This window comes from Podarcis filfolensis, assembly GCF_964270895.1.
Source record: "Podarcis filfolensis genome assembly, chromosome: 9".
Classification (NCBI taxonomy): domain Eukaryota; kingdom Metazoa; phylum Chordata; class Lepidosauria; order Squamata; family Lacertidae; genus Podarcis; species Podarcis filfolensis.
Window position 1 is genome coordinate 41,545,935 of NC_139610.1, and position 25,219 is coordinate 41,571,153.

Sequence of the window (25,219 nt, forward strand, 5' to 3'; positions counted from 1 at the left end):
CGGGGTCGGGGTGGGACAACACTATCTCCAAGACCACTTCTGTTAGCTCAGGCAGAAAGACTGCTGGGCAGCAAGCTGGATGGTAAACTAGCAGAATCCCTAATCTGTTCCAATTGCCCAATAAAAGGCACAGACACACTAGATTCCCACTCAAGAAAACAGGAAGCCTGGGGGAGAGAGAGAGAGAGAGAGAGAGAGAGAGAGAGAGAGAGAGAGAGATACACAATTTCTACTGTCACAGCAACCCTTCTTCCCTGACCCCCAAGTTTGCCCTGATACTGTACCAAGTACTCAGGTAGGGAAAGCTGGGTAAGATCAGTTAATCTCAGCAAGTACTGGTAATACAAGCCAGGTCAGCTTCACCATTCACAAATTGTGAATGAGGGAGATTTTATTCAAAACTGACCTGGTACTTGATAACAGCATCTGAGGGCTGGCTGATAACAACCACAATTACTCTGGCAAGAGAAGAAGCTGACACAGCCACCAACTCTCTGTGTCAAGTCCCCCTTACTTGGCATGACCCTTCTCTCACACCATACTTTGTCACTGCAACTGGGGCCTGCTGAGCTCTCCCCAACGGATACTACTGCAGACACATATCAAAAATCATCAACCCAAGACTCAAAAGAAAAATAAGACCCCAGACTGTGCTTTTAAATTTTAACTGGGCAAAACAGCCAATGTCACAGAATAGAAGGCCCACATAAAGCCCCTCATTCAGTAGATTAGCATCTACTGGTGGTGGCCCTTGACCTTGAGTCCTCCCCAAAGTGGTGCCACCCACATCTGCCCAGCTCTTGCACCCTCAGCTCCCAGAACTCAAGCGCAGGCAGGGCTTCCACCCAAAGCAGCAAGGGGTGGACTTCTGCACAGCTGACAGTGGAAGGCTAGCATTGTTGTGCATGAGAGAGAGGAGAAGCAGAGCAGGGGTTGGGCAAGGAATGCCCACAAGTAACTTGGTAGTTGCAGCTGCTGTGTCCTGCAAAAATTCAGACTACTGTATTGCACATGAAATGAACAAAAGCTGACTAGGATGTAATTTTTGTGTCCTCTTTTTAAATATCTCTCACTACATTACTTTCTTCCCTTTTCACTACAGTGTTTAAGGCTCTTGGGACACAGGGGTTCCTCCCTCACAGGCCTTGATCTGCTAAGCTGCCCCGTTTGCCTCCTCCAAAAGCACAGGAAGCAGCTCTGTAGTGGGCACCCCTGGAATGTGACATTCAAGATTTGCCTAGTTTGCCTTTATGGTTGGATTGGCCCTATGAAATACGCATTAAGGACACACTCACACAGGGGCTTCCCCCACCTATGGTGGCGCACACACACACACACACACACACACACACACACAGCATCAAAGGTGTGCCCAGAGAAACAGGCCTAATGGGGTGTGAGGAAATCTCTATGTGAACATGCCCTACTTGATCTTGTCTCTGTGTGGTATGTTCGTTCATACTGCTCTCGTATTGCAGACTTGGCCTACTTTGCAATATATGAGTTCTGGTACACAGGAAATAGGCTTATACCAGGTCAGCTTTATGCCAGCCCAATACTTCCTACTTTTGAGTGGCAAACTGCTCTTAGCCTGAGGCCATTCACATAATCTGTTGCCTTATTCTTTTGACTAGGACCTTCTGCATGCCAAGCAGGTGTTCTACCACTGAGCTATGATTCCTTCTCAGATTACAGATCAGTTACCTGAGATCCTGTTAACTGATGATGTCAGGGACTGGGACTTTCTGCATGCATCAGTTCCTACAGACCCTGTTTCGCTCACTGGGAAATCTGTCATGGGCATGGCAAATGTGGATTAATCTGAATAAATGTGCCCCTTCCCCCAAATGTAAAATATATCTTTAAGAATGAGCATACATTTTTTAAAAAAATCAGATTTGTTATACTCAAATTAGTTTGCTGTTTCCAAAAGCCATATGTAGAACCATGAAATTATAGTGGCTTAAGCTTGCAGTATGCTTACTAATTATTATGCCTACTGACTGATTCATAACATATGTTAACTCATCCTTTAATCTCTACCCAGGAAGCAGAAGCCAAGAGAAGACAGGTGAGATAAATATGCAGGGACTTGTAGTTTGCAAAGTTGGGTTGGGACTATTAAGCTAAAGGTGAAAGGGAACAGACATATAGGAGCATAATTTCTTCTGATTTTACAAGAGAATCTGGCCAACACAACTTGTACCATTTCACATGGGTGCAAGGAGGCAAGTCAGCAGAAAAATCATAGCATTCAGTTCTGATGTTAATATGAAGCAGTATTTGGTATACAAGTAATTATTCCTGCGAACAGAATGCTTTCAAGATGGTTCAGCTGCTACTTTCAGCATATGCTTCATTTGGTACTATAGTACTAGATTATGTCATTAAGGAGTTCAGTTTCAATTTTAGGACAATATGTAAATAGATCATTGTACCAAGGCAGCTGTTACAGGGACCCCAAGATGAGTTATTTGTTTAGTTGGATGTGTTCAACAATAGCTTTTGTTGAAGAAAGAGCCAGAGCAAACAAATGATTGTAAAAGGGCACACTTGAAAACAATTACTTTTCACCCATTCCCTGACAGCCTTGGCTGTGAAACCAACTAAGGTAGAGAAGATCACTGTGTTTGACAGCCTGTAAGAAAACTTTAAAAAAAAATGCACAAAACTTTAATATGTCATTATTTGCTTATGAATTTAGAGAATCAAATGGTAAATGGAGAATAATCCAGAGCACCAGAAGGTAGGGATAAAATGTCAATGACATCATGCAAATAAAACAAAACAAAATAAAGATTATAAAGGGAGACTGTAATTTCTTGTGTCTGTGCATTTTCTGTTGCAGCTTTGCACTACTTAAGAGGCTGGCAGCATTTCATTAGAAATACAGATCAATAATTTGATCATTAAATTGCCAGAGGGTTGACAAATGTAGTCTTAAACCAAGAGGCTTTTTGCAATTAGAAATGACTGCTGAGTGTGCTTCATTACTTTTAAAAACTGCTGAAACACTTATTTCTTATCACCCTTACCCTTGTCTGTGGGTGGGTATATCATAAGTGCAGTGTCACAGCACAGCCATAGAGACGTACTTCCTGGAGCATTTCCAGAGCACCCTGTTCAGAGTCTGCTATCACTAAATGCACTAGACGCATTTTGCTTGGAAAGTCATCCATTATGTGTCACGTGAATCAGAAGTAGCAAACTTTCCAAAGCACACTTACCTGAGAATAAATCCCATTGAAATCAATGGGACTTGATTCTGAGTAAGCATGAATAGGATTGCACTGCACATGAAAATGGAAAAAAAATGCATATTTTTGTCCATCTGGTACACAGACGTGCAAAAATGTTTATTGCCAAGTTTTGTTTAAATGAATGATATGATATATATGGATATGACATAGCCTGAAATGATGGGTTGAGATGTACATTAAATCATGTCCTTCCAGTTAAAAGTGTTTTTAGATGTCACCAGCCACAAAAGAAAGAGTGCTAAGAAATCAAGTTCCGTAACTGGGTAGAAATGCAAGTATTGTGTAAAGTCTGTCTCACCTTTAATCCACCACAGAGAGCTTATTTATTACAGGGAGATTTCAGAGAGTCCATCCAGCAGATGCTGCTGCTCATTTCTAGATGTTACTAACAGGATAAACTAAGGACACCCCCCTCCCCGCTTGACTCTGGCATTTGTGGGTTTCAGTTAGAGACTTTAGGAGGTTATCTGAATGTAGTTAGTGTGTAGTTTAATGTGATTACCACACAGGAGCTTTGCTGACACTACCTCTGGCCAAACATGCGGAGAAAATATTCAACCAAACTCCTGCTGCATCTGGTAAGAATAGAGTTTCCTTTGCTGAAATCCCTGCAGCAAAGACAGCTCTCGCTCATCTGGGAACAGAGGCGATAGGACAAATGCTCTCTCAAAAGGCATGAGCATTTGGACAGAGCTGGGGACTGAAGGAGAATGATGTTCTCCAGTTTCACCCATTAGCGAACCAACCAACAAATACAATGGTGTTGTTGTTATTCTTTTGCCATAAGCAACAGGACTCTGTGTGTGGGCAGCAGTTTAGTGGGGAGGAGGATAAGTCGACCCCTTTTTGTCCTATTGATTTTTTCCCTATTTGCATGACTTGAGCAAATTAAATGATGCAATATGGCTTTTTGTTACAAAACAAAGTGAGAGATACCACCCAGACACATATGTTGATTCGTAGAAGCTGTTTACATGAGAATGGAGTGAAATCTACCGTGAACTGAGCATAAAAATTCGATTCAGGCTGGGTATTTTTTTTTTTTATTATGCTTGGGCCAGAAAGACTGAAACACAAGTTTTCCAAGACGCTCTCAGACCTTGACAACTGCAGTGTTGTAACGGAGGAATTCTTAATTAAACCTAAAAGCTGGAAGGGGGAGCAGGGGGAAAGAGGGGGCAGTGAGAAAGACACCTGATTGTTTATTTCACGTGCAGTGATTCTCAATGACATTTATTCATCACGTTTCCCTCCCTAGATCCAGCATTACACATTGCCCTTCTGATCGAAACAATAGCCTGAAAAACTTAGAGAACACCAACACGCTGGAACGCAGAAGAACAGCAGACCCCTGAACAGGCGCCCTTCTTATTCCAGGATGCCCAGGATATTTCATTCATCCTCAGAATGCCATCAAGTCTAATGACGTTAAAACTGTCATGCTGCAAAAAAAGCAAATTCTCTCTCTCTCTCTCTCTCTCTCTCCACACGCACACAGTCCAGTAGATACCCTCCTTTTATCCCGTTTAAGAAAGATCCATTTGCAACCGCTCCAGTTTGTCGAGGAACAACTTCAGGGAATCCTCTCCCCCCCCCCCCCTTTTCTCTCTCCAGAGCAAGGGACCGACCTAATCGGTGGAAGAGCTCGTAAAAAGTTTGCAGCGTCCTGGCATCATCTGCTCTCCCAATCACCATCTGCTACCCGAAGTTTCCTGACCAAACATGTGGAGAGAATCGTACACACTTTTCTACCCTCAGAAAAAATAAACGGGGAAACCACCGCCACCTTAATTTACAGTCCCACGGCTGCCAGGGAGCGTTGACTGACTCCAAGAAAACCCTCCAGACTTTATTGGCAGCATCTCTGCCCCCCCCCATCCCGTCCCATGTCTCATCCAGACCGGGACGAAAGTCTACCTGTTTTCTAACTCAGCTTCTTTCTGCTCTCTTCTAGATGGGACCACCTAACAATTGGGGCTTCCAGGGGCTGCAGCATCCCTTCACTATACAGTAGTACACAAAATTTCCCAATTTTACCCACCCCCAATAAATTGCTATCCTTGATTGTTAACCTGCGGTCAAGGTTTGGGGTTTTTTTTGTACAAACTAATTATCTGCCCCGCGTCCAGATTTTGACATCGCCACTCTCTGAAGACCCAGCATCAGCGACCAACCAAAACCTTGTAACAAGTTTTCCAAGGACTGTTGTGCTTGAGGTACAACAGAAACCTGCAGGAACCAACACACACACACACACACACACACACCCACCCACCCGTGCTCCTGAAATTAGCACCCCATCCTAGAAGAGACGGAAAGGAAACAAGGGCACAACAGTATCAAAGGTGCCAGTATCCAAGAGGAACAACAGCGCTTTCTTTCTTACACGTTTATGCTCAAAACTAAGTCAAACTATACTTAATGGGGCTTACAGTGCGAGCCAATGGAAGTTCACTTGCAAGAAAGTTCAACGGAGTTTATTCCCGGGCAAAAGTCCGTTTGGGATTGCAGCCCTCTCTCCTTTGCTAAGCCTGAGTTTGGGATAACATGTGGGTTGATGAAGAAGATCTGAGCCACTCCAGAGTTTCATGGGCTCATTGGCCAACAGAAATCAGTCCAGGTGAAGACATCTACCTATCCTACACCTTCACCTTTCTCCTCTACTGCTTGAAGCACCCAAGCTCAGGCCACCCTTGACACCTCCCTAGAGCTGCTGGCCTTCTCACTACCTTTGCAAGCCTGCTGAAGAGGAGAGAGACAGACAGATACAGGTCCACCTCTCCTTGGTTCTCTCCCAGGAGTCTCCTTCCACCCTCCCAGATCACAAGGAGGACCCCCCCCCAAAAAATCCTCCTCCTCCTCCTCCTGCTGCTGCTCAGGTGAGCCCCGGAGTGTGCAGCCCTCCCACCCGCCGCCGCGCGCCTTACCTTGTTCTCCACGTGCAGCGAGCCCTGGCTGTCCGCCCTGGGGCAGCAGGAGAGGCGAGGGTAGAAACCCCGGCACATGAGTTCCCCTCCGAGGGGCGGCTCCAGCAGCATCAACCTCCTGTCTCGCTTCTTGAGGCGCCTGGGGGGGCTGCCGTTCAGGCACCTTCTCCTCTTGGCCCCCCCGCTCTCCCCAAAGCGGGCCTCCCCCTCGAAGAAGCAGAGGACCACGGCCACCAAGAGCAGCTTGAGCGGGAGCATCTTCAGAGCGACCATGCCTCCGCGAGCTTCGCTGGCAAATCCCAAGGCAAATCCAAGAGCGAGAGCTTTCCGTGTCGTGTGTGTGTGGGGGAAACCCCTTAGATTCGGGGGTGGAGGGGGGGAGAGAGAAAGAGACAGAGAGAATGGGGGGGGGAGGCCTCCAAGGAGGGAGGGAGTGATGTCTGAGGGACCAAAAAAAAGAGGGGGGGAAAGAGCGCACGTCGCGTGTGGTGTAAGGGGGGGCGGCGAGGGAAAGGTGCCGCGCAGTTTGCGCGGGGAAGTTTGCGCGAGGGCCGGTTTAGTTGGCGCGGCTGAGGCGTCGAAATTGCCGGCGCGAAGGGCTCCCGCGTTGACGCGCGAAAGAGAAGACGAGGAGGAGGTGCTGGTGGTCGTGGCGGTGGCGGCAGCAGCAAGTCCCTTCTGGTCGTTCCATAGAAAGGCGGCCGCAATTCAGCGAGGACAGCCTGGCTGGGGTGATGCCTCCTCTTCTGCTGCCGGCGGGAGCTGGAGCTCACTAGGGCTCTCATGTTTCGCTCCCTCTTTTCTTCTTATTTTTAAGCAGCGCGCGGGGAGGTGCTGCCACCGCGCGCCCCTTCACGTCACCGAAAAGAGGGACTAGCGGGGAGAAGAGCGAGAGAGCGTGTGCGTGCGTGTGTGGCCGTGCGCGCGCGCTGGGGAGAGAGGGGAAGCGGACGGTCACGGGGCGCGAGCGCGCGGGGAAGGCGCGCGCGCACGGACGAGGCGACTGGCGGGCCGGCTGTCTGACTGGTCGGCGCGCTCGCGCGCGCTGGGCCGAAATGCCTGAGGGAACAGAGAGAGAGTGGCGGGGTTGGGGGGGGGCACATAAGCAGCAGCCACCGTTGGCTGAGAGGAAGGTCCGGCAGCGACAATAGCAGCAGCCGCTGTGAGGAGGGACAGGAAAGAGGCGAGTGAGGAAACTTGAGGGACTAGCCAGCCCGTGGCTCCAGGGACCCTTCTTGAGCAGTACTCAAGAATAGAAGGACCCCCCCCACCTCCTCAAAAGATTTGTGCATTGCAAGGGGTTGGATTAGATGTCCCTCTTGGACTGGTCTAACTCTGCAATGCCTGCAGACCTCCTGTGCTTTCAATTAATTCAGTATAGTGTGAGGTAGCCCACTTGGCCGCTCTGCAGAATTGGCACGGTTACAGGTGCCGCATAATACTCCTTCTGCATTTGCAAGATCTTTTCATGTGGCAGCAGCTACACTTTGCAACTCCCTGCTGGTTGGCATCAGGCAGGCGCCGTCTCCATACTCTCTCTCTCTTTTTTTTTGGCACCTGCTAAGAACATTTTTGCTGAGGCAGGCCTATCAGATCTTGACATGTAGTTGTTGAGGTGTCTTTACTGTTAATTTTAATATTAACAGTAATGCAGTGGTACCTTGGGTTACATACGCTTCAGGTTACAGACGCTTCAGGTTACAGACTCCGCTAACCCAGAAATAGTACCTCAGGTTAAGAACTTTGCTTCAGGATGAGAACGGAAATCGTGCTTTGGCGGTGCGGCGGCAGCAGGAGGCCCCATTAGCTAAAGTGGTGCTTCAGGTTAAGAACAGTTTCAGGTTAAGAACGGACCTCTGGAACGAATTAAGTACTTAACCCGAGGTACCACTGTAATGTGATTTTAATATTTCCTGTAAACCTGCTTAGAGGTTTTATTACAATCAAGTAGTGTATAAATTTTGTTAAACAAATTAATAAATTAAATGTCCTCTCCTGGAAGCCCTCACCTGCAGAGATTTGCTGGACGGCTACTAGAGAAAGGAAAAACTCTGGGGTTGTGTCTGTCTTTCTGTGCTCCATAATAATAATAATAATAATAATAATAATAATAATAATGGATCTCCTTCCCAAAGGAGACCCACCTACTGCCTCTCCAACTATTCTTTAGGCACCAGGCCAAGTTTATCCTATTTATTTGATTTGCTCCATATGGTTTTGCATCCCCAATGGATGTTGTTTTTAACACTACTAGGGTGTTTTTTCTTTTTTCTTTGTTCATTGTAATTGTTCATTGCCTTGGATATCAACAATTGGAGATCCATAATTTTCAAATAAGTAAATAATGTTTTTGTACATATTTTATAGCCTTTCTTTATCCCTGTGAGATGAAAGGGGCCTAGCATGGACTGAAGCACCCAGAAACTGGCTCCACGGAAGCAGTGCATGGGTTACTTCAATTAGCTATCAGCCTAATTGCAGTTTTTAATGGTTCAGCCCACCATTGATGAAAACCTGTTCCTTGATCTTAGGAACCATCATCCTCAAAATTTGGTTAAGATATTTTAAGACATGTCCACATCCACTGCAAATAGAAAAACAACTTTCCAAAATACACTCTGTTTTGTATAAGTTATTAACATGTCCTAGAGTCATCTTAGGGATGCAGGTGGTGCTGTGGGTTAAACCACAGAGCCTAAGACTTGCCGATCAGATGGTCAGCGGTTTGAATCTCCGCGACGTGGTGAGCTCCCGTTGCTCAGTCCCTGCTCCTGCCAACCTAGCAGTTTGAAAGCACGTCAAAAGTGCAAGTAGATAAATAGGTACCGGTCCGGTGGGAAGGTAAACAGCGTTTCTGTGTGCTGCTCTGGTTCGCCAGAAGCGGCTTAGTCATGCTGGCCACATGACCCGGAAGCTGTATGCTGGCTTCCTCGGCCAATAAAGAGAGATGAGCGCCACAACCCCAGAGTCGGCCACGACTGGACCTAATGGTCAGGGGTCCCTTTACCCTTTATCTTTTAAAGTCAGCTTGAAGGTTGCATTCTGTGATCTTCTTGATGGCACTGGCTCCTTGGAAGTTGTGACAGGGTCAGTAGAACAAGTATGTGCAGAATGTATACATACCTGTGCATGCATGTATATGCATGGTCTTAATTCTTTATATCTTTTTCTGTGCATGCAGCTTCTGTGCACTGGGGAAAAGTCACCACTGGTTTTACAGGTGAGAAGGAGCAGAGGGATCTTTTTTCTTTGGTTTAATGTAAAATAGGCTGCAAAACTGATTATTCTTTCTCATTTCATGAGTTTTTCTGATGTTAACTGGATGCTTCTATGATATACACGTGTACTACTAGATGAGTGGAAGGATCAGAGCTCACTAGGTGGGTTCCATAAATCTTCCCTTTGCAACATGTGCTATCAGTTTAAGGCTGGTGCTGTGGAAACTGTGAGGCTGACACAAACACAGCTTTTCAAATTTGCAAATCAAATGCATTCGTTTCCTTTTGGCAACAGCTAGAAATTGCACCATGTGGATCTGTGAAATTTGTTGAGCTCAAGGCTCACTCTGAATGTTATTGCCAGCAACATCTTGTGCTTTGCAACATCTTGAGAAAGAAAAAGGTAATGCAAGAGTACATAAAAACCTTATCAGCCGCACACCTCCCAGTTTAACTAAGTGAGAAGGAAGCAGTAAAATATAAGCCACATTGAAATTGAAATGTGGTCTGTATAACTTGTGCAGGGCTAGCCCAGTAGCTGGATGACTAATGAACAGATAAAAATTATTTCCTTTCCCTTTAGTGTCATGCTAAATTAAGTATTTATCAGGCTTTATGAGCAGCTGTGCCTGCAACCTCTCATTGCATCCAGTTCATAAACATAATTCTTACATCAGATGTACATGAGGATAAAACATGGATTGTTTATTCTCAACTGAAAAGGAAGTATCAGTCATATTGTAAAGTCTTCCTATTTGTGTTCTGTGGCCTAGTTGAACAAAAAGTTCCCTTTGTAACACAAAATGTTCTGTCTCCATAGTTCCTGCCACCAAATTGATCCATTGTGTGTTCTAAGGGTTCACAATATTTGCACCCTGTCTTCTGAGTTATGGTCTCCTTATCAATGATTTATTTACTAGTGTTGGCATGCTATGACAGGGTGCCAAATTAGTCTGGATTCTCTTCTTCATTGTGGCAAAGTGGGTAAATTGGAAGATGGTGGTTTTTGCTCTCCATTGAGTTCTGTCAGTGGAGTTTGACTTACTCCATAACTTGCCAGTGTTGGAGGTAGGATCTGAGGAAGCACAGGACCTGACAACTTCCTATCATGATCCCATTTCCACGTAACTTGGGTCGTCCCTTCACTGGTGAAGTTGTATCAGCAGTACAAATATGCCAACCTGAACTTGTGCTGATGTATCTGCAAAATTATGCTTATAGATCTTTACTGGTGGAGTGTGCACATCTTGAAGTGGGACAGCTGTATAATAATATTCCCATCCCATCCTGCAGCCGGCATATCTCAAGAATGGGGTTGCATCCAGAGTCTGACAGGTGCTAAGTCACCAAAGTTTATCCGCTGACATTAAACCTCTTAAATATATTCTGAGAAGAAATACTCACCTTCCTGGATTATTCTACATGTGCTACAAATACTCTAGATGTTAGTGTCATGGCTGTTTCTAGGTAAATATGTGAATTAAGATTTTAGATTGTTATTTTTTAAAATATTTGTTCTAAGAGAAAATGTAAGCAGGTTGATGCAGTCACTTAGATCAAATTCAGATGCCAATTTGTTCAGGAATTTCGGATATGAGAATAAAACTACTTTATCCCTAAAGAATTCTACCAAAGGCACATCAAGCCCTTATGAACTCTGACTGAACTTAGGGCAGAACCAACCATATTTCAAAATAATAATAGTAAATAAATACATAGCCCAAGATGTGAGAAGGGTTTACAGATGTTGAAACCGTTTGCTCTAGGCACTTTCTGATTAAAATATATATACCTATGTACTTTACTACACAGGTGTTGCTGTCCTTGTACAAAAGTAGGTTGAAAATGGGATCCCATATATACTAGTCAATCCAGATATATTCAGAGCCCCAGTACTAATGGAAAAGAAACAAATTGAACTGAAGTTTGTCTCTTTAAGAAAAACACCTCAACTTAGGCCTTTTAAGCATCTGCCTGTTTTGCTTTTGCTTTAAAGATTATCATTTTTTAAAGTTAATTTATGAATTGTTTCATACAAGGCATCTCAAAGAAATTTACATTATAAAACAGATAGAAGATCTACCGTATTTTTCGCCCATAGGACGCACCGGCCCATAGGACGCACCTAGTTTTGGGGGGGAAATAAAGAAATTTTTTTTTATTTCCCCCCCAGGTGCGGGGCGGGGGCGGGGGAAGCCTGAGCTTCCCCCGACCCCAGCCCCCAGAACAGGCAGCTCTCCACAAGCCTTGGGAGACCGGCGCGACTTCCCGCCGGGCTCCCACGGCTTGCGGATATCTGCCTGAAGCCCAAACCAGGTCGGGGAACAGCGGCATGGCGTCGCTGCATCTCCCCGCTGTCCCCCGAGCTTGTGGGGCTGGCGGTGGGGCCGCCAGCCTCCAAACCAGGTCGGGGAACCGAAGCCCGGGGCGGGCTGTGCAGCGCCCCCGTGCTTCGGGCTGCAGGCTGCTGCCCGCAAGCCTTGCGAGCCCACGGGAACTCCCGCCGGGCTTGCAAGGCTTGCGGATAGCTTCATGAAGCCTGGAGAGCGAGAGGGGTCAGTGCGCACCAACCCCTCTCGCTCTCCAGGCTTCAGCGAAAGCCTGCATTTGCCCCATAGGACGCACACACATTTCCCTTTCATTTTTGGAGGGGGAAAAGTGTGTCCTATAGGGCGAAAAATACGGTATAACCCAGGTAACAAATCTTCCCAGTGCAACCAGTTTGCACTATTAAACTTTCCATTAAATTATGTTATTAATTAATACACTTGGTATTACTGAGAATATTCAGCGCATTGCATCCCTGTTTCTTGTGCCTATGGCTCCCAAATCTACTGTAGCTCATAAGGTTTTCCAATTAATAGTGTATGATGGCTGTCCTATATTAATATCTCTGAAATTGCTGTCATTGGAGATTTAATAGCATCGTCCATCCTCTCATCTAGCCTGTTTATGAAAATCACTAGGCAGCTTGTTGGCCCAAGACTAATTGTAGTACCATATCTACTGTACAATGGACCACACATTGCAAGTTTTAGCAGTCGCAGCAACATAAGTGATCACATTGTTTTCACTCCTTTTCAACTAGGATGGTAACTTTGCCTACTTTGTAACCCACACCCACTTTCACCCACTGTTGTAACAAGTAGTTAAAATTAGTTTTGATTGCTTGTTTAGCGCTGGTGTCAATCTTATGAGAAATCAGGTAGGGGGAAGATGTTGATCAGGTTTGAAGAATAATTCCTGGTATTATTTTTCAGCAAGAAATTCCCGTGCACCTTTTTTAACATACATATTGCGGCACAGGAATAAATCTAGTGCAAATCATGGAAACAGTCCACTCTTTCCCCCTTCTATATATTGTTTATTTCACCATGTATTAATGAACTGTAACCCAGGCTGTGTTCCAGCCTGCTTAGTGCCTTTCCCATAGCCAATATTTCTCTCTCTCAAGCTCTGTTAAGTATTGTGCTTTAAACTCATACTACATTAGCATAATTTATGTCATGACAGATCCATAAAACAACATTTTCCAGATTACTGAACACATAGCTTCATATAACCCTGTCTGTGCCAATTATGAGTTCATCTACTAACAGTTTTGGACTTTAAAAAATTCAGACAGGGATGAACTGAACAACCCGCCTTCTTTTGTCTTATTCATGTCAAAGAGCACTTCCTGTTTTTGGCAACTTTGGCCACTTGCAAACACATTCATGTTGTGTCCATGCCAGCAATGTTAAGTAATGACTGTGCTAAATTTTGTTCTTTATCTGCATGTCCCTCACATTTTGGAGGGTGGGGGGACACACCTTAAGCATTCTTAGTCTTGACTTTTATAAACAAAGGGATTTGTCTTTTGGGCACTAGGTGGCAACAATATCAATATATCTTACTCAAGTTAGGCTGCAATCTTACCTCACTTTTTGCTGGGCTCTGTGTGTCTTGTCTGTGTGGATTGGGCGGCGGTATCCCTCCACTCAGAGCTGGTCCACCTATGAGGCAGGATGGGGCAGCTGCCTAAGGTGGCAGAACCCAAAGAGGTGGCGGTGAAGCAGCAGCAGCTTCTGGCAAGATGTCGCAAAAATCTTGTGAGATTTCACAAGAGCTCCGTGAGATCTTACCAGAACCTGTTAACATTGCTGCTTTTTGGGCACCGCCATGTGACCTAGGTAAAGAAAGCTTCAGCGGTATGTGTGTAGAGCTTTTGTGGGGGTGGGGTGGGGAGGCACCTTCCTGTTTTGCCTCAGGCGGCGATACAGGATGGGCCACCCCTCTCTCTACCCATCCTTCCCAATCTCCACCTGTGGTGTTACACTGTGGCAAATATTGCCATTTCGGCATCCTTTTTGCACCCATTTTGACTGATTCCAGGTATTTTAAATGTCCTCAAGAAAATTCTTCAACATCTTAGCACAAATTTCTCCTGATTTATACATTTTTGGATGCAATTTTGCCTAACACTCTCCCCCTCTACAGTTCCTCTGCACATGCACATACCATCTTGGGGAGGGGAGTGTATCTAAAGGTGTTGCCTGGTTCTCAGCAAGAAGTCTATATTCTACCCCTCTGCCTCCAGCTTTGCCATCACTTCATCCTGTTCTGTCCTTCCCTCTAGTTGGTTGAAGGATCTTTCCTTTCCTGCTTCCACAGGAGGGGTGTTGGGGAGAGCTAGCAGGTCTGCTTTCTCTCAGATATCTAGAGTCATAAGGGGAGGACCTCTGTCCTTCAGCCCTTCCATTCCCCACATCTGCACCTGTTCCTTCCTCCTCAGTCTTTTGCATCTGGGGCTGTCAAACCATGCCAGATCTCGATGGAGCTGAGGGATAAATGACAGTTACAGTGTTGTCTACTGAAACATTTAATTTTAATTGGGGTTTCTTTTTTGGTGTATTTTTTTGTTTGTTTTAGGAATTCCTATCCCACTTTTGGCATTTTCCTCAGGGTGGTTAACAACATTGTTTTGTTCATTAAAAACAATATAAATATGCTTTGTTCATGGAATATAACAAAATGTGTAATTTGTGATTTATGCAAATACTCTCCCCGAGTTATATAACCGTACTGCCTAGTTCGCAGACTGGTAACATTGTTGTTTACTTCATGGAATAAGCAAAGTCTTTCCTGAATTAGGCAGAACATTTCATCACTGACATAATGAATCGGTCAATTGCATAAATTATTACGCAGAAACTTCGTTTCATTAATGAATCAACTGTCATCATTGGCTATTTTGAATTAGGCAGAAGCGTTTCCAATTTTCATTTAATTACATTGGGGATTTGTACCAGTGATGGATTAGATGTGGTTGCCCATTTTTCATATTTTGCTTATCTGAACAATGAGGCAAGAGTTAAGGCACCCATGTAAATCCGTTGTGCAATAATACACTACCTGTCATTAGCATAACTATCGCTGTGGATTGTGAACCTCTCTCCAAGTACACATCCCAAGCGTTTGACATGTCTGCCCACAATTTCTACCTCTCCATCAGTCTTGTAGACAAATGCAATTTCACCATCCATTTAGCATATTTGTGTGCAACCACACACATTCAGGTTTGGAGCAAACTCTGGTCTCACAAAAATGTTGGTATTTGTCAAATTAGTGTGCCTTTGCAAAAATCATCATTTTTTACTGTAACCCAAATGCTCCATGACTAGGAAAATCCATTCCACATGCTCCATGTTAAGTCTAGCTTCAGCTGCAAGGAACCTTACTGTGAGGGATATGGGAAAGGTCAGTGCTGCATTCCTCTTTTAAACTGCTCAAAATGGTATCCTCATACCACACAGGAGAATGGGTGTAGCCAACATAAACCGTTTTCTAACCACAGTGCATAAGGATTAAATTATAATAAATTGCACCAATAATTTTTCTTGCTAATGAACAAAATACTTCCATAACCTCAAGAGAGACACACAAGCTCTATGTGCAAATTATTATCCACTTAATTCATGTAACGCAAAGAGAGAAATTTCACATTCATGTGCATTTGGGTCACAATTCAGGAAAAAAATAGGCAACTGAACATTCATGCCTAAACATGCAATCTCATACATGTTTACTCAGAAATGTACCATTGTGTTCAATGGAGTTTCTTCGCTATTAATTGAATTGAATAGAATTGCAGGCTAAGCCACATTGGTTTCAATGGGATGTTGCCATATTTATCTTCTGTTGGCTTTCACGTTTGTTCTTCTATAGTGTCATTAGACTTCCACTGGACCCTGCAAGTGAAGAGATGTAACATTTTTAGAAAAATAGGGCCAACTTGGAAGGTTCTTGCTCACAGTCCAAATGTACCTTTCCTCTGCAGGGGCTGAGCTCTGAAAAAAATGGTTCTGCAAATTTGCAAAAGTTGGCTGAGGATGATGCTGATAGCCTGCCATCACTGAGGCCATAAAGAAGACTTGCTCCACTTTTTATAGCACTTTTTTAAAAAAAGGTTTCATTTATTTTTAATATAAGGTACAAATACATGTGACACCCCGCCCACCTGCCCACAAAAGGCTGCCAGCTGCCAGAAGCATGTAAGGAAGAGAAAATCTCATGGCTGATGGAGCATTCCATGTGCTGGCATGCACATGTGTCATTGGCAAAACCAGGAAGAAGTTAGGCTCAGGCTGTGACTCAGGAACTGACTTCAGGTACTTTTTTCATATTATATCTGTCTTCACTTCCAACAGAGTAGAGTGCTTGTAGACTGTAGTTCTGTATGCAACCTTATTGTATTGTTAATTGTCATAACAAACGAAAAAGAGTTTGAAAGATAACAGTCAATGTTCTAAAAGAAAGCGATGGCGATGGTATCCAGAACCAGAATAATGAGTCACCATTTTGGCCCTAGGAACTTAAGTTATTGATTCCTAAATTATGCTGTACAGTATAATAGTGTTTATTATAGTATTGGGGACTGGGGAGCAGTCTATGAAAGGAACCAACAGGTGGTAAAGAATGTGAGTCATCTTAATTTGTATGTCCTCGACATATTTTCTCCCTTTGTTCGGTCTTGAGAAAACTTTAAAGTATTAAACTTCACTTGATTTTTGTATTAAAAAGCTGCATAGAATTAAAACCAGATTTTATTGACTAGCAGCAGACTGTGAATCACTGACGCATAGACTTAATGGCCCGTCTGAGACCAGAGAAAGTTTTTTAAATGTTGAAATTGGCTAAAATAATTTAAAATTTGTAAGGGTGGTGAAAAATCCTTGGCTAATGCTGTACTTTTTTTGAGTACCCATTTAATATAAGTTTCTTGGTGTACTTGTTAACAGCATGTTCAGTCTTTTTAATTTCTGATCTAGTAGAACTGCTTGCATTCTTTAAAAAACATTGACTTTAAATGAAACCAATATAATGACTCAAAATATCTAGTAAGTGTTACTGATTTTTAAAAAACACAGCAGTGAACTTCCACAAAACTCTGTTGAACCTAAATAAAATGGCTTTGTGGCTTGAGGTGCAAAAATAACACCATAGTTAGTTGTCATAAGTTACGCAGGCTATGGAAGTCTATGTTGCTTGGTAGGAAAGCTCATACTGACACAAATCCCATTATAGAGTGTGCAGAGGTTGCCATATATGGAGCGGTGGCTGGTGCTAGGGTACAGGCAGAGAAGTTTTCTGAGTTTTACTGTGACCTGTGGTGGCACAGTTCCAACTCATTCTGGGACTCTGGCAGTGAGTCAGTTGACTTGGGCAGGGGGTCCTTCACAGGTTGCAGAGACAGCTAGCTTCCTCTGGTTTCTGAAAGGACACCTAGTAGGCTAGAGTGAGGATGGAGCAGCTGATTTAATTCCTCATGGGATAAAACTGGCTTCTGCATCTCACAAGCTTTTGGATTCAACCAATGAAAATAACAAATGTGGCTGAGAAACAGAGGAGACAGGCACAAGAGCCAAGGGAAGGGAGCTAGCTGCAGCATCCATGGGGTCAGAGCAAGTTTGGAAAGGAGACACGTGGAGCTGTCCAGCGAGCATTAAGCCCATGAGATTGAATCTTGGAACAGTGTGATGATCTGCAAGATGTCCAGTTATAGAAAAGAAACTTCCTGATGGGCGTTCACTGTAACAACAAGGCTGATTACCTTAATGACAAGTCTTCATGGAAGGGAACTCTGAATGCTAATAAATTCAAGTATCAAGTTGTTACAAAATAGATCAATAGCCTCCTGCTGCAAAGTGGCAAGGAGGTTGTAAGGGGCTCTGGCAAAGTTACAGCAAAGTAAGTGAGGTTTCCCTCATGGAGAAAGGCAGTAACATTTCCCAAGATATGCAGATTTAGGCTTAGTCTAATTACCAGTAGAATATATTTGCAGGAAGAAGCCTTTAGGACCAAATAAGGGTGTGTGTTTGCATGAGATATTGCAAGGGCTCTGAGGACAAATGAACCTTGCACGTTGCTGTCCATGTGACTGTTCAACTCCATGCATAGCTGCTGCTGTGAGATACTATCCTTAAACTAGCATTACCTTTTCTGTTACTTTGCAATGGCATCACATTCATTGCCAAGACAAAGCCAAAAGAGAAACATGATCCTAGGGCCCTTGCAGAGTTCCAGCTGAACCAAGCTTCTTAGTAACAGCAGGTTGCCTCTGGATTGCATTTTACCAATTCAGAGTGGTGCACCAGAACAGAAATAGCCTACCCTCAAGGATCTATGTCCTGTAACATCCAGAAGTAGACTACTGCAATCTACCTGTGGGGCTGTTTCTGAAGATGGTTTTGTAATGAAAATCAGCCCAAAATACATCTGGAAGAGAATTAAGTTCACATTATACTTGTGTACCACCAAATGCACTGGAACTCAGTTCATTTCCAGGCTCATCTTAGTGTTGTTTTTGACCTTTAAAGATCTTCATGACTTGGGACCAGTGCACCTGAAGGACTCCTTGTCTTCATATGTGCCAGCCCACACCCTGGGATTTTTAGTGGAGGACTTTCTTTAGGTGCCAGCACCATGTGAAATGTAGTGGAGAGTGGCAAGGGAAATGATCTACTTGGTGGTATATCCCAGCTACGGAAAACTCTTTGCAGGGAGACTTGCCTGGTACCAAACTGGATGTCATTTTGATAATAAGCCAATACTTTCTTCTTCTTCTTCTTCTTCTTCTTCTTCTTCTTCTTCTTCTTCTTCTTCTTCTTCTTCTTCTTCTTCCCCCCCAGGGTTCTTAATCCTCCACACATTACTTTTATATTGCTTTGTGTTTGTTTCTATCTGCTGACAACTTTTCACTACTCTTTTATGTTACATATTTTTTACTCTGTTTTATTGTAATTTTGATTTGTTGAATACTGTCCTGGCGCTTGTTGAGGGGTGTGGTATGAACCTGTTAAGTCAGTCTTTGCCAACCTGGCACTCTCCAGGTGTTTTAGACTACTTGTCTCATCTTCCCTACCCACCACATGGCAAAGGCTGCATCAAATAAACCAATAAATAAAAGCCCCTTTCCATCTGGAAAAGCCCTGTTGGATGAGACCGTGCAGATGCAATGAGATGCAACATCATTGCTTCAGATGGTTCTAAGACACATTAGGACAGATTTGTACCAAGTTTTGCTCCACTTATGTTCAAGCCATCATCACAACTATATCATATCCTGCACTCTTCTATGAAAACCAAGGGAAGACCAGGGGTTTGGTGGCTAGGAAAGGATGTGTAATCACCACTGTGTCCAGCACTTGAGTCAAGTCCTTATTCCATGAAAGGACTAGGGCTAACTTTAGACAACTAATCCCCTAGAGTTGCCTGATTCAGATCTTTTACATCAATGACAGAGTAGAAACAAACTAGAGATGCAGCAGAATATTATATAGCACTTGTATTATTCACTGACATGGATACTCTCAGACTTCAGATTCTTCAGAAAAGTTTTAAAAGGCAGGGTGGAGATCGAGATTGAGAAAACCCTTGATCAAGAGAACCTTTATTTAGTTGATTTTGGGAAATAGTATTAAAGAAATGGAAGTGAACGATTTCTTAATCTCTGTAACATATTGTGTCTGACATAACTCTGTGACAGAGAGAACTTCATAGTGGCATTTACATTTTGATTGGAAAAAATCCACATTATTTTTCCTTCAGAGATCTGCAATAACAATTGAGATGGGAGGTATTTCCTTGAGATTAATGGCTGGTTAAGAGGAGTTGATGGCCCAAGGCTCAACTGGGGGCCATTAAACACAGACGGTCATTATTCTGCAGGAAATGCTCCAGGCTGAAGTCATTACATCTAGTATAAAATGGAAATGAAACAAGCCATAGGTGTGTGGATTATTATTATTTTGCAATAAGGCCATTTCTATTAGTATTAACAGGACATTTATAGGGATGTCTGTATTACAGAAACTCAATTGCTTGAATTAGCACCCATATTTCATTTATTCTGTGACATTTTATAGTTATAGGATTCTTTATATTTGCATTAAAGTTGGGATCACATTCACTATTGTATCTGTTTTGTTTTTTAAGCAAAATGGTCGTTAAAACCAGGCCCAAGTGAGAAATCCAGATTTACTGACTCAAAATTTCCAGGGAGGTCTAGCTTTAGGAACAGATTTCTACTTTCATGAAGATAACCGCCCCCCCATGCATATTTTATAATGGTAGCGTTTCAATACTGTCTGCATTAAAATGTCAAAAAGTATATATGTGTGTAGTCTAAATACCTTTTTTCTTATGCACCTGGTTACTAATTTTTCTATTTTGGATGGGGAAACTCATTGGATTCAAATGAGTTGGCATATAAAGGGTGAATCTATCAAATTTGTGCTTTCCAAATCAGCCACCCTTCCAAATTCACACTTATCCAAATTTTGTGAAGCAGTTCTCCAACCAGTGTTTACAAAAATGTACTATATTAGGTAAAAGTGTGCAAAAACATAAATACATTAGTGAAAATAACATACAAGGATGCACTCTATTAGGAGAAAATACTTGCAGAAATGTGTACGTTGGTCAAAATTACATCAACATGTGTTTATTAGGCGACATCTTCTCTAAAATGCTGAAGAATTTTCATGAGGTTTTCTTTTTATAAAAAAATTGCAAATTGCTGCTGAAACGTAGGGAACTGAATTTAAGATTGGAAAAATGAGAACCTGTGGGGTTCTAGAAGCAAGGCTTCTAGAAAACGGAGATAGACAGCAACAATAGCTTTTTAGCAAGTGCCATATTTTCTGCTCATTTCAATTTCTCCAAACATGGAATTTAAATGTTTGAATTTAGTCTGACTAAACTCTTAAAAGATGAGTGCATGATATAATTTGGGTCAAAACAAATTATACAGAAATCCCCACCCAGGACATTAGCACAGAGCATCTGCAGGGCACCAGCTTGGGCACAGTTGCCTTTCATTAATTAAGTGTTGGTTGCTTCTTTGATTTGGGGGAGTGCTCAACCAACAGTTTATGTAAAACAATTTCAGTTACTTTAACCATACTTCGTATATCACATTTAATAAATTTGGTTCTGTACAGTGCACGAATCAGCTATAATGTTAAGCATAGTTGCACATGTCTCCTCCTTGTAGAAAATGTGATCTGATGAGGTTATGTTTTATTGTAATTGCCATAAAAGAATACATGGGGTAGTGGCTCCTAGCTGCTATGTTGGGAGCTTTATATAAAATGTGCAATGAGTACTTGCTAATTAAATAAAATGAATTATCCCATTTAGCTAAATCTCTTAAGCCTTTATCAATGATGACTGGAAATCCAGCACATAAAATATGTAAACATCTAATAAAAGCTGAAGCACATCATGAATACATGGCAGTAAAAGTCCAGAGAGCCATAGAATAAATTACTTACGTTCACTTTAGGTGTTCTGGAAACATAGCATCATTTTTCCAGTTTTGACTCATATCAAGACCACCCTGAAGAACAGCTTAATTGAACCAAATCCCCAAAGACTCTGTATTTATCATTTGGTTTATAAGTTTGGCAGCTAACTAGACATAACAAAATATGCAAATTAAATTACATCTGACGATTACACAAAAGCTCACGCTGTTTGCACCACAGAATAGCAGTGTTTTTAATTTGGTAGTAACAGCCAAACCTAGGGGTGGTAGGGGAGAGGAAGAAAACTTTAAAATAATTGACAAAAAGATGTCATGCTTACCCAAGTGTGACCCAAATCACAACTGATCCTTACATGCCTGTCTAGTGAAATAGTTTGTGAGAGACTTAAATGTGCATGAGAGGATAATGGTGTGCATCCTTTAGTTTTAGGAGCTACCAAGGGCAAAGGGTTTGGGGGAGTCATGTATAGCAATGTTTTCTCATAATGCTCAGTATAGTCAGCAGTGCATCAATACGACAGAGGTTTTAGGGCAGAGGCCAAGAACCTGTGGTCCTTCAGATGTTGTTGGATTCCAACTCCCATTATCCCTGACCACTGACTATGCCAACTGGGATGGGGGATGGAGAAATATCTGTAGGGCCACAGGTTCTCCATCCCTATCTTTGGGAAATAATGGAAAGGTCTAAATATACAAACACCTCTGGGTCTTGCCCAGAATTTTCAAATAAAGGAATGCTGCAGTTAAACACACACACATTATTGGAGATATATCAGTACAGGAAGAAATAGCAAAGTTGCTCCACTGTTTCCTGTTCACAAATTCTGTTGGTAATGTGTGTGCGTGAGTGCACACACACAAAATTGAGGAGAAAGCTGATATTGTGGCTTCCCAGTTTTTGCCATTTTGACCCCAATAAAAGTCTAGAGAGTGAGGAAATTAATGTTCTTTACTGGCCAATGGACTCTTCTGCAATCCACTTTCAATATTCTTGTAGGATACTTGGCATCTGATTCTTTCATTACTTTATTACTTTATCCTTTTGTTTATCTTGATGAACAACCCCTTTAGGATTGAATAAAACTGCTTAAATCTTTCTTTTGGATATGCAGCCACAGTGTGTAGCAGGAGAAGCATCCATTGCATATTGAACTTCCCTGGCAGTATATCTGTTTTGCAGGGAGAATTTGCAGCCTTTATATACTCTGATGTACTATGACATATAGATTAACAGTGTGAATATGGCTCTAGTCAAAGACAGGAAGTTGAGTGGTTATTGCACTTAGCAAAAGCAGCAGAGTCTCTGAGCCAAACCCGAAGAGTACAATGCCAGCATTTGACAAGCCAAATCAGTAATGCAGGATTAGACTGGAAGCCTGGAACCAAAGAACTAGCTGATAGGTTCAAATCTACGTGTGATATTCAGTCTTTCCACATCCTCCTTTTTTTATTAGCTTCTTCGTGTTTCAGCCTCTTGTCTCCTGCTCTTTCTTATGAGCCTACTTTTCTTTCATTTACTTTCCGCTTTGGTCTGCACTTCTCAGTCTGTTGCCTACACTATATGTTTTCTTCAGCTACCTGTCTTCCAGTTTTCCCGCCTCCCAGGATCTCTTTCCAGTCTTCTGCCTCCCCACAAAAGTTACTGCTTGAAACACCCACACCACACATTTAAAGCACATTGCTCCCCCACAAAGAATCCTGGAAACTGTGTGTCTTGGGCCCTGTGATCTCAACTGGCTTGGGGCTAGAGTGGCAGTTGCTGTCAGGTGATATCATGGACTGGTTGGACGCAGAGGAATGGTGGGAGGAACCAGCTGGGGAAACACTAAGGGAAGAAGGCTCAGAGCCCAGAGAGTAGTGGTGGGACAATGATGAGTGGTCAGAGGGAGAAGAGGAAGACTGGGAGGAGGAGGTGTCGGAAGCTGAAGAGGTTAAGAATGCTTAGTGAGTTGGGAGAGTCTGTGGCCGAGAGAAGCCCAGTCTCAGAGCAAAAGCTGGAGAGGAGGGAAGCCAAGCCACAGAGATAAGTCAGGCAGAGTCATTGGTGTCTCCCCCTCCTGCTGTGATAAGCTCCCCCAATTTTCCCAGAACCAGAAGAGGCATGAAAAGGGCAGAGGAGAGGTTGGCTGCATGAAGGCGCAGTCACCACATTGGAACTCTAGTGCGCTGCTGCAGCTAGGGGTGGTGTGTCCCATTTCACCACTCTGCCCTGCTACTCCTGCTGCTCCTGCCACCACCTGCTCTGCCACCGCTGTGTACTCTGCCCCATCTGCCACTGATGGAGAAGTACTACCGCCATTGGAACCAATTTCAAGTGAGATTGTGCCAATTTTGGGTTAGAGCTCATAAAAAATGGACACAATCTCACCCAAAGTTGGCACCACTAGAAGATGAGGTGGGGCGGGCAGGGAGCCCGTGAGAGTGCCACTTTGAGGGCTTTTGCTGTCCAAGACAGTGGATTCACCCTGCCCAATGTCTCTGCTGCTCCTGACTACAGCTAAGCAAGACAGGGACTCACAAAAGTCACTTTGGGTGGGGGGCACATCTGGCATATCCTGTACACATGCCTGTGCTTGGAATGCTCATGAGCATTCCATGTCATCACAGCAGCCCAGCCACTCAGTGCTAGAGGCTTCATGACCACAAATATAATGCAGTGTTAAAGAAATAGTATGGTGCAGGATACAGGACTGTATAATATCCTAACTATGGCTTGGAGGCGGCATCAAGAGCAGTAGTTATGAGTCATAATATATACACCTGACATAACAGCAATATACACATGACTTGATGAAATCCAGAGAACATTCCTAGGCATTCCTGTTACTATAACTACAGGTGTATGCTAACTGAACACATGTTTATGGCAAATAATGCAGCTTTAGGAAAAATGCCTTAGAGGAAAATATAACAGCCTGGAAAAAGAGGAAGCTGAACTGAGTAGACAGTCCATTTTGTTCAAGTCTTAATCCTTCATTTCGAGTTTGTAGGATAGGGTTCTTCTGGATAATTTAAACCAGGGGTGGGAAGCCTGTAATCCTCCAGATGTAGTTGAACACTTAACTTTCATTAGCCCCAGCCATGCTGATGTTAACATCAGGCAGTAACAATCTGTAATCCCCACCTGCCTGCCTTCTTACAGCCAGTTCAATGGGTGGCCCTGGCTGTCAGCTTCCTCCTCCTAAGTCTCAGGGTTACCCTTCTAAAACTTGGAAGGTTGGGGATGGGGACAACACTGGAATCAACTGGCTCTCCCTGTCATTGGCTGTGGCTCCACCTATCCTTGGTGCACATTCACGCCATACATTGAAATCACTATGATACCACTTTAAATAGTCATGGCTTCCTCCAAATAATTATTGGAGCTAAAGTTTCTAAAGAGTACCACAAGTTGTTACAAGACCCCTGTTCTCCTCCCAGAGCTACAATATTCAGAGTGGCTTCACTATCTGTCCCTCTTCACAGGGAACTCTGGAAATTGTAGCTCTGGGAGGGGGGAGTAGGGGGTCTCCTAACAACTCTCAGCAACTTTGTTGTTGTTCTTTAGTCATTTAGTCGTGTCCTCCTCTTCGTGACCCCATGGACCAGAGCACGCCAGGCACTCCTGTCTTCCACTGCCTCCCGCAGTTTGGTCAGACTCATGCTGGTAGCTTCGAGAACACTATCCAACCATCTCATCCTCTGCCGTCCCCTTCTCCTTGTGCCCTCAATCTTTCCCAACATCAGGGTCTTTTCCAGGGAGTCTTCTCTTCTCATGAGGTGGCCAAAGTATTGGAGGCTCAGCTTCAGGATCTGCCCTTCCAGTGAGCACTCAGGGCTGATTTCCTTAAGAATGGATTGGTTTGATCTTCTTGCAGTTCATGGGACTCTCAAGAGTCTCAGCAACTTTAAGAAACCACAACTCCCAGAATTATTTGGGGGAAGCCATGCATGTTCAAAGTGGTATCATAGCCCTTTAAATGTATGGTGTGAATGTGGCCTTGGTCTTCCTGCCCTTCCGGTTTC

At 43.5% G+C, this 25,219-nt stretch overlaps 1 protein-coding gene and 1 long non-coding RNA gene across 6 annotated transcripts in view; both read right to left on the reverse strand.

Moving 5' to 3' along the window:
• The window catches only part of HHIP (hedgehog interacting protein), a 74,896-nt gene extending 67,921 nt beyond the window's left edge, over positions 1-6,975 (reverse strand). For 4 of the 5 annotated variants that reach the window (XM_083631168.1, XM_083631171.1, XM_083631170.1 and 1 more), the window contains exon 1: positions 6,188-6,974. In XM_083631168.1, the coding sequence (XP_083487294.1) occupies positions 6,188-6,460 (273 nt within the window). In that variant the 5' untranslated portion in view covers positions 6,461-6,974. Of the gene's footprint in view, positions 1-6,187 lie in introns of all 5 variants that reach the window. The other variant, XM_083631167.1, reaches the window with a different exon arrangement.
• An 8,473-nt stretch (positions 6,976-15,448) lies between these two features.
• On the reverse strand, positions 15,449-24,392 carry LOC310742628. The gene is made up of 2 exons (XR_014538626.1): positions 24,339-24,392; positions 15,449-15,635 (listed from the first exon to the last, which is right to left on the reverse strand). It is a non-coding gene; the product is annotated as an uncharacterized lncRNA (long non-coding RNA).
• Positions 24,393-25,219: the final 827 nt, after the last annotated feature.